General features: G+C 46.7%; 1 protein-coding gene across 1 annotated transcript; it reads right to left on the bottom strand.

Moving 5' to 3' along the window:
• Positions 1 to 5,536: 5,536 nt before the first annotated feature.
• On the bottom strand, positions 5,537 to 10,471 carry CCDC184 (coiled-coil domain containing 184). Its single transcript, XM_003906282.4, has one exon. The coding sequence runs from the start codon at positions 7,335 to 7,337 to the stop codon at positions 6,753 to 6,755; it is 585 nt and encodes a 194-aa protein (XP_003906331.1). The 5' UTR covers positions 7,338 to 10,471; the 3' UTR covers positions 5,537 to 6,752.
• Between the last annotated feature and the right edge of the window lie 2,650 nt (positions 10,472 to 13,121).

The raw sequence follows: 13,121 nt of genomic DNA, 5'->3' as shown, positions 1-13,121 counted from the left end.
TCATTGCATATACATGCCTGATCCTAGTTGTTATCCTAAGTGGCATGACTGCAAATCTATAATCCCTTGATGTTTCAGTTAATCAACCATTTAATGACCATTTGAAGGAATACTAGTCCTAGCTGTTGTCTGAACACCTTCCCTGAACATGTTCTAGCAAGATCAAAAAATGTGCCAGCATTAAAACTTGCACACTAGGTATTGTAGCCTGGAAGAAATTCCCATAGCCAGTAGTAGAGGACTTTTTTTTTCTTTAAGAAATGCCACTTCATGAATATTCAAAATGGCCCAGCGAATAGAAATGCATGGGAAAATGCATCAACAATTCTGAGTCAAAAAGTAATTCAAGTGTCAGACTCAATGTGAAAAAAATTAAATAATACCATAATGACTTAGTTATTTCAGTGCATAGTAGTGATTTTGTTTTAAGTTCTATTCCTAAACAACTCTAAAAGAGTTATTTAAATAAGAATGAAACTTTAAAATATAAATGATAAGAAATCATAGTGATAGTTTGACAGTATTTTTTCCTTTCTTAATGGTACCTAAAATAGGATGCCATACAGTCAATGGTGCCTTAAAGTCAATAAAATAGATACTTCAGAGACTATAAAAATGAGAAAGCAGTTCCAGCTCTCAAGATAACTGATAATCCAGAAGGGAGAACGTAAAAGCACATAAGGAATAATAGAAGTAAGGCAAAATGCAGTTACCATCCCCCAAATAGGTACAAAGAAAAAGATTTGGACATTTTAGGGAGGAAGAGAGCACATCAGGAAAGGCTCCGCGAGGGAAGTAGCATTAGAGAAGGGCTTTAGAGAACCGATAGAATTCTAACTAACAGACATGATGGAGCAGGAAAGTAAAGAGAATGACCAGAGAACCAGATGCAGGAAAATAAGGGGCATTTCTGGGAAATGGTGAGTAGCACATTTTGACTAGAGTTAGTTACCCTTTCTGACTTTACAGGCTTCTTTAATAATTTGATGAAAATTATGAACCCTACTCCTTGAAATAAATGCACAAATTCATAGTCAAAGTTTTGCATGCGATTTCTGTGGATTTCCCATTCACAGGTAGCGTGAGAGAGGGAAAAGGGGCAAGGGGAGGTGGGGAACACCTCTGAGAGGCTGGTGCAGGTGGCCCAGCCTGCAGAAGTCCTTTTTCTGGAGGAGATGTGCATCCGACTGCACTTGGAAAGAATGACTGAGAGATACGGAATTGAGGCCAGAGGGTGCTTATTTAGACAGCTCACTCAGGGATTAAAAAAACTGGGATACCCTTGGGAATCATTTCCAGCTTTGACTTGGATGATATGGGCTTCTCACCTGGTGGGACGGTATCCAGAAGATGTAGTTGGGAAATGAAATATACAGTTTAAAAAATATTCCGGGCCTAATTAGGGAGGACCTTGACTCTCCACGCCCACTGGATTTTAAACTTAGCTTAGGAAGCACTAGGGACACACAGATTTCTGAGAAGAATGAATGTTCAAAGCTCTGGTTTAGGAAGATTAACCTTCGGATGAATGGTATGTGAGCAAGGCCAGGGGAGACCAGTCAAGAGTTTATTGCAGTTGCTCTTTTACATTCTTCGAATACATTCTATTTATTTACTTTCCCTTCTCTCCTCGCCACCCACCATTTGGCAGAGAACCAGGCCTTTAGCAGGTATCTGATAGTGCTTGCTGAAGTGAAAGCCATAAATTCCCTTAGAGGCTCCCCTTGTAATGTCCCTGTTCCCCGACAGGTGGCACCATTACAGCATTATTTACAGAGCAGGATTCCTTCTACAAGCACAGTGCTTCCAAGCAGAAAGAGAATTCACTTTCTGGGGACAGTCTAAATGTGAGGGGGAAATGGTAGCTGGAATAAAAGATTCAAAAACATGTCTTTCGTTCAAAAACATTTCTTACCATAGCAAAGTATCCTGGCTGAATTTATTCTTCAAGGCATATAAATGAGGAAGATGCTTTTGAAAACCTGCCTTTTCAAAGATGCAAGCAATTTTATGTCTTGCAAGAAGTATACATCTAAATATATTTGGGTAAGGACTATTCCTTAGTTCAGGGAAAACTACTAGGTGAGCCATTTCATCATACATATCAAACAGAGACTATCATTTATGGTGATCCTGAGATCATGTAAAACTAAGTGCTCATGTTGGAGGCCAGCTTACATCTCTTAGGGAAGTAACCGTTTCTCTAAGAGCAGATTTTAGCCGTACCAGGATAAAATTGTAGCTTACTTCTATGAAGCTATACATGTTTTCATCTTGAGAATAGGAGCTAAACCCTGAGAGAGGCGCCTTAAACCAGTGTGAGACGGGAGTGCCAGAAACTGAAAGAGTTGTGATGAGTTACATGCAGCACAGCATGTGCCGGCCCCAGACATAAAATGGTATGAAGCCATGGCGGGGTCCATTGCCTCAACTCCACATCAGCAGTGCTCCAGCAAACTCCAAGTACTAGCAGACTTGGAAGTATTGGGAGACAGGATTTTTAGCACATCATGGGTGTCAACAAAATTTGAATGTGTTGATTAGATGGTGAGTAATCAGATTTCTGTAAAAATTTCAATTCAGTGTGGAAAACTCTGGAGGAAAAGGTGCCAAGAGTACCAGGTTCAGGAAAAGTCATTTCCCCTAGGGTATTTCTCAAGTTAAAAAGTCTCATTACCCTTTATCTCAGTGATTCTTACTTTTTTTAACTTAATTCTTATTTTTTAAGAATAAAGTTGAAACAATGTACCTTTCTCTAGAGAATGTATATACTTAAATGACTTTGCATTCAATTTCAAGGGGTTGTGGCCCTCTGGAGTTCAACTGTTACCCTTGCCCATGAGTCTGCACTTAGGAATCCCAGCTGACACTCACTCATCAGAGAAAAGAAGAGGCCGGGAGGCATTACAAAGGAGAAATGCAAGAGAAGAGTGGGGAATAGGAAGAAACAAGGACCTCCTACCTGTGCTGGATCCTTGTGAGATGCTGGGTGCAGGTGACTGAATAAGGTTGAAGGATTGCTTTTTCTGGAGAGATTTTCGTCTATCTGGGACTTGAGGAGCAACGGTTAAAGAACTTCAAAGAGGCCTTAAGGGACTGAGGACAGTGGGCATAAGAAGGGGAACTGGAGTCAAAGGCTAAAAGACTCTGCCAGAATGTTCTACAGAGGCTAAAGAGCTAAACTGCCCTTGGCTTTTTTTTGAGACATGGTCTCACTCTGTTGCCCAGGCTGGAGTGCAGTGACACAATCATGGCTCACTGCAACCTCAATCTCCTAGGCTCAAGTGATCCTCCTATGTCAGTCTCCCAAGTAGCTGGGATGACAGGTGTGAGCCACCATGCCCACCCTAAGTTGCCCTTGGGATTCATGTCAGACTCTGGAGAATCTGAGATATAGAGAGCGGGAAAGAGGCACAAGAATGGAGCTGTGTGAGAGAACACTTGGGAGCATCGGCTTCTTCCTCCTGGAACAGGTCCAGGAGGCTGTCTTCTTGGTACTATTATTATATTACCACCCACTGGGAAGGGTCGCTAACCAAAATCTGAACTGCAATTTCTTTTTCCAACTAAAAAGATGAAAAGTAACCAAAACTAAGGTTATTTCCTTTTCAGGATTCGTTCAGGCTCTTGATTGGAGAAATACCCTTATTTCTCCAATATGAAGATTCCTCTCTGAAGATCCAAATAAAAGAGCAATTAGCAAAGTGGTTCCATCTAGGGCTTTTTAAGTCAGACAGACCTGGGTTTAAGTCCTGGCTCTGCCAAGTACTAGCCTGTGACCCTGAGTGTCTTAGACTCTGTTTCTGAACTGTTATATGAAAATAATAATAGTACCTATTTCATAGGGCTGTTGGGAGATAAAATTGGGTACAGTGTCTGGCACATAGTAGATGCTCAATAAATGACAGTTATTATTGTTTTTCTTAGTGCCTACTGCTGGAACTATAATAGGAACCTATCTCCCAGTCCTCAGGGACACTTTCCCACTTATGTACTTTAGCAGCTCTCTCTAGGGCCCCCAATACACATTCTCCAGTCACTGCATAACTCAAGATTCCTCTGGCCAGCCTATGTGTTCAGGGCTGGCTGCCCCCAAGACGTTTTTGGCCCGTAGTTACATGACATTCATGATGACCCTTTCATTTATGATGAAAAGGTCCATGCTAGCTTAGGAATCTCACCATTCCCCTTTCCTTAGCTCCATCTAATTGTAAATAACTAGAATTCTGTAGATAGAATCAGATAAGTAGAATTAGATAGAATACCTACTATCTAATTCTAAAGAAGGATAAGGGATCCTTTGTTTTTTTGTCTTTTTTGAGACAAAGTTTCACTCTTGATGCCCAGGCTGGAGTGCAATGGCACAATCTTGGCTCACCACAGCCTCCGCCTCCCGGGTTCAAGTGATTCTCCTGCCTCAGCCTCCCGAGTAGCTGGGATTACAGGCATGTGCCACCACGCCTGACTAATTTTGTATTTTTAGTAGAGACGCAGCTTCTCCATGTTGGTCAGGCTGGTCTCGAACTCCTGACCACAGGTGATCCACCCGCCTTGGCCTCCCAAAGCGCTGGGATTACAGTTGTGAGCTACTGCGCCCAGCCTCAAGGATTCTTTGGATAGGAAAAGATTATATAAAAAGAAAGTTTCTAGAGCCTTCCGTGGGTAGCTTTGTTTTCCCAGAGGAGCCAGTCACCACCACCCCCCCACTCCAATAAAACTATAAGGAAACTAACATTTGCACAAGACTTCTTAGGAGTCCTATATATTTTTCTCCCCAACAACTTTTTGTTCCCATTTTACATATCCAGAAACTAAGCCTTGAGCACTCAATTCAGTGTTGGAACTGAGATTTAAGTCCAGATCTGTGTCTTTAGTGCTCTCTCTTTCCACCACTCTGCAGCTACCAGCAGCAAGAAAACACACACACACACACACACACACACACACACACACACACACACACACACACACACACACGGCACCCTAGCTCATTCTGCTCTCAGATTTTGTTCAGGGTCTCCATTGCCCAAGGGAGTAGACTAGAGCTGTCAGTCAAGCCCTCTGGGGAACACCTTCCCCGGGTTCTCCACTAGAGGCCTGAGGCAGTTATTGTGGTTTCCCTTTGTGATGTGTCACTCTATTTCCAGAGATCCCAGGTAATCCCTCCAGAACAATACCCCCACCCCACTCCCTCCACGGAACAGGTGCAGTACCTGCCATTCCAGGACGCAGATTTGGAAATCATCTCCCAGGGGCCAGATGCTTCACTGAAAAGTCTCCTGCACATTTGGAGTTCTGGCTACTAAAAACTCATGTTAGCATGGGAGTCTCAACACTTACCACCTCCTTCCCCAGGGCAGCTTGAGGTCAAGGTCCAGGACAGAAGGGAAAGCAGGCGGAGCTGGCAATGCCTGTCCCAACCAGGACAGGAACAGTCAACTCCTTGAACTGGAGGCAAGGAGAGAGGAGGGAAGGTATGGTCCCTGCAGTTCCCACTAAGCCCAACCCTGATATCCCTCTAGTATCAGTCAGCAAGGAGGGGAGATGACGCCTTTTTATTAAGGTTAACACCAAGGAAAGTATTGAGAAGGAATACACAAAGGAGGGGGAGGGCACACAAAGTCACCACTTGAGGAGGTGGGAGGGCGGCACATCAGTAAAAGAACCTCAGGACAGCCACATGCTCCATGCCCTGATTGGGAGAAGAGGGAGGGAAAAGCGCCATGATAGCCTGGAGCTCATAGAAGGGTCTGAAGCCCCCTGAACCTAACATCAGAGCCACAAGCCCTGCCCCTGAGGGCTCACACACTACTACACAAGTAGACACACATAACACACACAAGACATTATGAAGGCAACACCGAGAGGCAGCGGGCAGGGACATATTGACAGAAAAAGGAACTGAAGTTAAGCAGGTGTAGCCAGGAGAGACAGTTTTTGGCTGCGGCCCCGAGTCCCTCAAATGTCCCCTAAATCTGGGCTGCTGCTGAGCACCCCCGAGTCTCTGCCTGTGAACCGGGCTCTTTGTTCTGTAAGCCCCAGTGAGTGGAAAAGCAATCCCAGATGAAGTCAGTGACAAGGCAGGATCCGCTCTGCATGCAAAATCCTAGAGGTTGAGCTATTATGTCTTCATGCACATTCATAGCCAGCTCCTCCCAGCCCAGGGGCCCTTGGAACCCCATTCACCCAGATTCCTAGGGCTGCAGTTCCCTCCTCAAGCTTCCTTTACCAATCAGCAGCCGCAGAGATCTGTGAGGGGGAGAGGCTTCTGCAGAGCACTGAATATCTTGGATTTCAGCAGAAGGGTAAATTTCCTGTTGCCAGAACAGAATACCCCCAATTCCTTAATTTCTAGGTAAATTGTTAGAGATTATTTGCCATGGTCCTAGATAAGTCCTTTTTCAGAATAGAAAAAGCAGAATTTTATTTACACATTTCAGGGGTTCTCCTGTTGTCTGGGGAGGGGGAAAGGACAGGATAGGGATGGATGGGAGTCCAGAGATGGGCGCTTCCTCTCCCAGAGCCTCACCTTTCCGCAGTTTGCTATAATTCGCTTAGTTGGGCAGAAAGAATTCTTGATGCTCCCAAAGTCCTTCACCCTACAAATCCTTCCTCGAGGGAGTCTCTCTCTGCCTGACCCACAAGAGCAGCTGTCCAAGGGAAGCATGCCGCACCGCGCCGTTCAGTCCCCTCGCGTCATGCACTCGGAAACCCAAAGACAGCCCGAGAAGGTAGTGCCCCACGGAGTCCCCTCACAGGGAGGCCTCGCCCTCCAGTTGCAGCAGGGTAATGTCGGGCATGTCAAGGGGCTCCATAGGTGGCCCGTCCCCCACAAGGAGACCAGCACAGGGACTCTCGGGACGCTCACAGTGACTGGTGGGTGTGGCGGGACTGGGCATCTCCTTCTCTTCTTCCTCGTCCTCCTCGTCCTCGGGATCGCGACCCAGTAAGCCGCTGTCCCCAATTCCAGGTGAAGGAGTCTCCGGCTCTTGGGGGTCGCTCGGGAAGCTCCCCTTGCCGCTGACCACGCCCAAGCCGCCCTGGCGGGGCGCAGTGGTCATAATCTGGCACATGGAGACGATGGCTCGCTGGTTGGCGCACACGTCGTCCGAGAGCACCTGGATGTGCGAGGCCTGCTCGTCCAGGGCCCCCCTCATGGCCCTCACGTCCTCAAACAGGGCTTGCAGCTGGGCTTTCAGGTGCTCCATCAGTTCCTTCATGCCGCCGTTGTACTCCCCGGAGATCACGTCCCCCACGGCCGGCACGGTGGACACCTCCAGGGGCGCCGGCATGTCGCCGCCGTCCTTGGTCATGATCTCCAGCAGACCGTCCTCCATTGAGTGGCAGAAGCGGGTGGCGGCGGCTCTGGGTCGCGTCCAGCCCGGCCTCCGGGGTGGGGGAGGGGGTGGAGGGGGAGAGGTCCCGGGAGGGGTGGGGAGGAGCGGAGGGAAGCAGAGGCTCCGGAGACTGGCTGGGAGCGGACGTGAGAGACGAGTCCTGGGCAGAGGGCGCGGGCAGGGTCGCGGGAGGCCGAGAAGAGACGGCGGGACGAGAACCCGGAGAGGGTCCCAGAGCCGGCGTCTCTTGGGCTCGCCCCGGGACGAAAGTGCCCTGCCCTGCCTCACCTCCCGGATTGCGCCCGTGTCAGCGCCGCCCTCTGGGCGCCACAAGCAGAGAGCGCCTGCCGGTTCCGTGGGTCACAGACGCGCTCGCGGAGGGGTCCGGGTCCGGGCTGAGGCCAGCGGCGCGTAGCACTCGGGACTCCCCCAGGCCATTAACTGGCAGCGCCCGCGAGTGTGGCAGCAGCAGTTGGGGCGGGTCTCCCGGCGGCGCCGCGGATGCTCCTGTTTCCAAGGCGACGCACGGCACGTAAATGACGTGTGTCTCCATGGTAACCAGGAAGTGGAGAAGAAAAAGGGAGGATGGCTGGAAGCTGCAGTGGGGTTGTGTGGTCTGGACTAGCGAGGTGGGGGGAGGAGAGGGGACGCTGCAGTGGTTTCGGCCGAGGCTGGAAAGAGTGTGTGGTTGCAATGTTTAATAGGGAAGCATGAGAGAGCCGTTTGCTGCATAAACCTCCAAGTCCGGGAGAGATCATTCCTCCCCTAGCCGGGGTATGAGACCCAGCGCGACTGCCCTGGAAGGATTTTTCCAGCCCGCATTCCTTTCTCAGAGGATGGCGCTAAAGTCGAGTCCTGCCTCCCTGTCCTCCAGCGGTGCGCAGGAAAGCGGAGAGGGTGGAGAAGCTGATGCTAATCATCCCAGAGTTGAGCTGGGGCACGGTGGCGCTCTGGAGCCGGCCCCACCGGGCCTGGCGGTGCAGAGGCAGGAGGAGGAGGGCACTACGGAGGTTTCTGCAGTAAATCAGCCCTCTGGCTATAGAAATCACTGGAGCTGGGAAAGGATGGGACTCCCTCCTTTACGAGACCCTACCGCTCCTACCCAGGTCCCTGGGAGTTTGTCCCGGATGGGGAGGCCAAGTACTTAAGTTTTGGCAATGAAAACTCCATAAGGGCAGAGATTTTTGTCTCCCCTGCATCCTTCATCACGGAATCCCCAGCTCCTAAAATACTGCCTGGCACCTAGTATGTAGACGCTTAATATAGTTATTGAATGAATAACAAAAACCACCAAGTCCCATGCTCTCATCCGGAACTCTCCAAGCCAAACGTAGTGGGTTTTAGGAGACCTGAATTCAGTTTCGTTTCTGCCACTTATTCATTCAGAGACCTTGGCCACATCATTTTCCTCATCTGTTAGGGAATTGAACTGGATAGTCTATAATATTATTTCTAATTCCGAATAACACTCTGCATCATCTCACAGGTGAAAAGGTGAACTGTTGACGGTTGCATGGAGGGGATGGATGGGACGACTGTGTGTTAGAGTAATTCCCGCTCTCTCTTTCAGTGCCCAAGTTCAGACATACACTGAGTATCCACAACCTTTGTGACAACCCCTTTCCCTATTTAAGGGGTGGAGCAGGAAGGGCGGAGGAAGAAAAACATTGTCTTTAATATATGTAGATGATTCCAGATTGAGAAGGAATCAGCACCTGGGCAGAGCACATTAATAATGACCCTAGGAAATTAGGGAAGCCAAGTGATCAGAAACCAAAAATGAAGTTCACAAGAATAAATCTGGGGAAGAGAAACAAACCATATCACTTCAAGATAGAGAAGAACTAGGGAAAGGTGTTTTGTTTCCTGACTGGCGGTTCAGTTACAGCAAATGTGTTACCTTTGGGTTTCCCTGATTATGTGGTTGGTGATGAAGAGTGAGACTGGCACAGGGAAACTTTTGTGACACTAGAGGACTGTTTGGCCTATACCAATCTTACTGCTATTAAAATAGAAACAAGTGGGGACTATCCTAAATGACCAGGAGCAGAATGTTTAAATAAACTAAGGCAAAATTGCTCATATATAAAGTATTATGCAGCCATTAGAAATTTGATTTCCCAAAACAAATATATGAACAAATTTTAAAAACACAGTATTGTATTTTCTGAAACTAATGATACAATCCTATTTGCTTGCTTATTTCTTCCTTCATTCTACAGATTTCCAGCACTCTCATCTTGGTTAGGACTCCTACCTCTACTATGTACCCCATAAGTGGTAATGACACCTTAAGTTACTCCTGAAACTCTGGCTCAGGAGAGGACAGAAATGTTTTTCCTTGGTTTCCATAAGCACAACTGAAGTGGGCTGGTATTTACAAAGAGACTTTATTAACAACTATAGGAAAATTAGAAATAGAGACAGGACACATGAAAACAACTGAGCTTACACAGCATTAGTTTCTGATTATACTACAGCAAGCATGTTCTCAGGGCTTGTGGGTTCAACCCTGCTTTCATCCTTCCCAGGAGAGCTCAGCTATAGCCAGAAAAGACTGTCATGGCTTTCAGGCTTTCTGTCTGGGTCTGTTACTTTACATCTCTTGACAAGCACTTCACATGGAAAATTTCATCTTGCCAGTTCAGGCATATCCCTGCCTTCTACCTACAAAGAGTGACTCTGTCCCAGTGGGGGACCTCTCATCTTTGAAATCCCATAAGCTTACATTAAGCATAGCCTCCATACAGGAGGAGCTGTGGTATGTCATCATACAAGGCCTTTTGCCACTATTGTTGAGGATACCATTTATGTCAAGGCTTTCAGCATAAGATTACATCATGCTGTCCAGAGGTGCTGGCTATGAAGTCCACTGAGAGTACAGGGATCTGAGCCCAGAGGGAGGGGAAATTATTGGAGAAGCACAAAAGACCATGGGAAACATATGCAGAGATCAAGCAGTGTGGCTGGTCCAGTCAAGTTCCAGGTCAAACATTTGAGAGTCAAGGGTAGGTGGGAACTGGGGGAGTGGACCAGTAGCAGAATTTGAAAATATAGGAAGGTGACTGGGTACGGTGGCTCATGCCTGTAATCCCAGCACTGTGGGAGGCTGAAGTGGGTGGATCACTTGAGATCAGTAGTTTGAGATCAGCCTGGTCAACATGGTGAAACCTGTCTCTACTAAAAACAAGAAAATTAGCTGGGCATGGTGGTGGGCACCCATAATCCCAGCTACTCCAGAGGCTGAGGCAGGAGAATTGCTCAAACTCGGGAGGCAGAGGTTGCAGTGAGCCAAGATCACGCCACTGCACTCCAGCCTGAGTGACAGAGAGAGACTTCGTCTCGAAAAAAAAAAGAAAGAAAAAGAAAAGAAAAAGAAAGAAAGAAAAAAGAAAGGAAAAGAAAATAAAAGAAAAAGAAAATATAGGAAGGAGACATTGGTGCGTCTGATAGAAAACCAGATCATTTCAGGAACTCTGTGTGAAAATGAGACAAGGTAGAAAGGTCTAGTCTCAGGAAAATAAGAACAGTGGCAGAGCCTCAGTCAGCTAGCTGAGTTACAGGCCTGGGCCCTCTAGATCCCTGTGCCCTATAGTTAGTTGCATGGGTCCATTTCTAAGCAAAAGGGGGCCAGATGTGTACCCCTGCTATCCTACTAGAATATTCAGAGGAACTGCCACATAATAAGAGAATATAACCCCTACACAGCTTCTGCTTCCTGCTTTTCTATTGTCCTCTGGGAATCACCTTAGCTGTTCTCTTTCTTCATCCCACTGTCATCAGTCTGTGGTGGGGAGAGACCCTCATGCTGCCTACATACAGGTTTCCATCAGGTGCACCTAGTTTCAAACATCATATTCTCACTAAAATTGGGATTCAGAAGAGGCTCTGCCATTTACCTCTGTCTAGTATCTAGTATCTCTAGTTTATACTTTATATGGCTGGTGTATTTTTTGCACTATAAATCCGATAATGCTGGCTAGACTCAGTTCTAGAGCAATGATCTAAAACAAGGTACATTTGACTGCTGTACCTTAGGCCCCAAATCCCAGACAATATCCCCCAAGTATAACTTTTATGAAGCTGAGCTGCTTTGTGGCCCATGGCAGCGTGATATCACATTCAAAAGAAACATATCCAATCGCCAAAAGCATTAAAAAGCAATTTAGATTTTTATTACAGTCTCTGGGAAAACTCTAAAGGTGTTTACATTCTTAGTGCACAGCAAAACATCTGAAACTTGTCTTCCTTCCTTCTCTATTTGTTCCACACATTATGGCATAGCTGTTGCTGCTGGTCTCTCTCCTTTCTCCCCAAACACCCTCAAACTTTCTCTCAAGCCTGACCCTTGCTTTCTCACTCCCTGGCTCTCTTCACTTCTTGGATGTATTCTTTTTCTCTTCTCCAAGAAGAAGCTTCCTGTCCTTCTCACGTAAATCAGGCCAGCTTATTTTAGCTCTTTTGATTCTGTCCTTTATTCCCCCAATCTGCATGAGTACTGAGAACTCCAGCTATCAATTACAGAGGTCTTCTCAGAGCATAGAAAAGATGGAGAGGCTGAGAATATTCGCATTGTTGTGGGTTTTGCCTGTCACATAGACTAGTTTTTCTCAGCACCAGAGAGTGGTTTACCTGGCATTACAGCCAATCTGCTTTGTTCATCTCCCCGACGTTCGCACAGCAAAATGGACATGGTGGTTTGCAAAGACCCTAGGCCTGTATGAGCCTCTGACTGGAGAGGTGATCCAACTGTCCACAACCTCAAGATTATTTAGCGTCATAGACATGGTCATGTGGTGAGCCACCTACACACACCTCATGTAAGGTCTGAACTACACTTCCAGTTGCTTGCTCTGTGACCTCAAACTGTTTTTAGGAGTCTTTAAGGCCACCCCTAACCCCTTATTTCTCTTCCATATTAACTTTACTCAGAGCAAGAATTCCAGGGGACCTTCCAACTTCTCATGCAATATGAATCTCCACTGACAATAACCCTCCATTCCAATTAAACCTGTTTTGCCAGTGTCATCCCATCTCCCCTTTCTGCACTGCCCCCTGCAGCAGCTTCTTTTAGATCAACACTTGCAGAGGCTTTTCCCCCTCTCGGTGCATATTCAAACATGTATTCGGTGTCACTGTGATGTCACCAGTTCCAACCCAAGTCTCTAGGTAACTGGCCATGGACACAGAAGCATATGGAACTCCAGAGCCACCAATGATCCCTGGTGCATGGCCTTAAGCACCTTCCATCTTCTCCATAAATTATTTTGCTCCTAGAAAGTTGCCATTTTTGCAACAGCTCAGAGCCTGATTTGGCCCCAAGTCAGGCACTGATAGTGCTGCACCACCCAAAAAAGCAATTTCTAGTTCAATGGGGGCAATTTTGTTTGATCAATTGCCTCTCCCAGAGTATCAGTCCAATTTGAAGGAAATTATGTCCAAATATTTATGGTAGGATAGGGACTATGGTATGTGTGCCATAAACTTCCCTTTCATTAAAGATATTTTTAGGAATTTAATGTCCCTCATAGCTGACTTATGCAAACTTTCAGGCCCTTCCTTGCCTGTCATATCTTGAGGAAGCCTGTGCTATCTATCCTACGTAATTCTACAAAACTTTGTAGGTCTCACTCTTACTAATACATCTAGTTATAGTAAGTCCATCTCTCTCAGAGGCCCCCCAAATAGTGTCAAAAGTTATTTCTAACACATTCTCAAGGGCCAGCAAGGCACTATCAGTTACAGTTTAGCAGCCACTACAAGGGTGCATTCTGTTTCCATTGC

This window comes from Papio anubis, chromosome 9, assembly GCF_008728515.1.
Source record: "Papio anubis isolate 15944 chromosome 9, Panubis1.0, whole genome shotgun sequence".
NCBI lineage: Eukaryota > Metazoa > Chordata > Mammalia > Primates > Cercopithecidae > Papio > Papio anubis.
The sequence above is the reverse complement of the archived record's forward strand: the minus strand, read 5'-3'. Positions and strand labels throughout refer to the sequence as shown.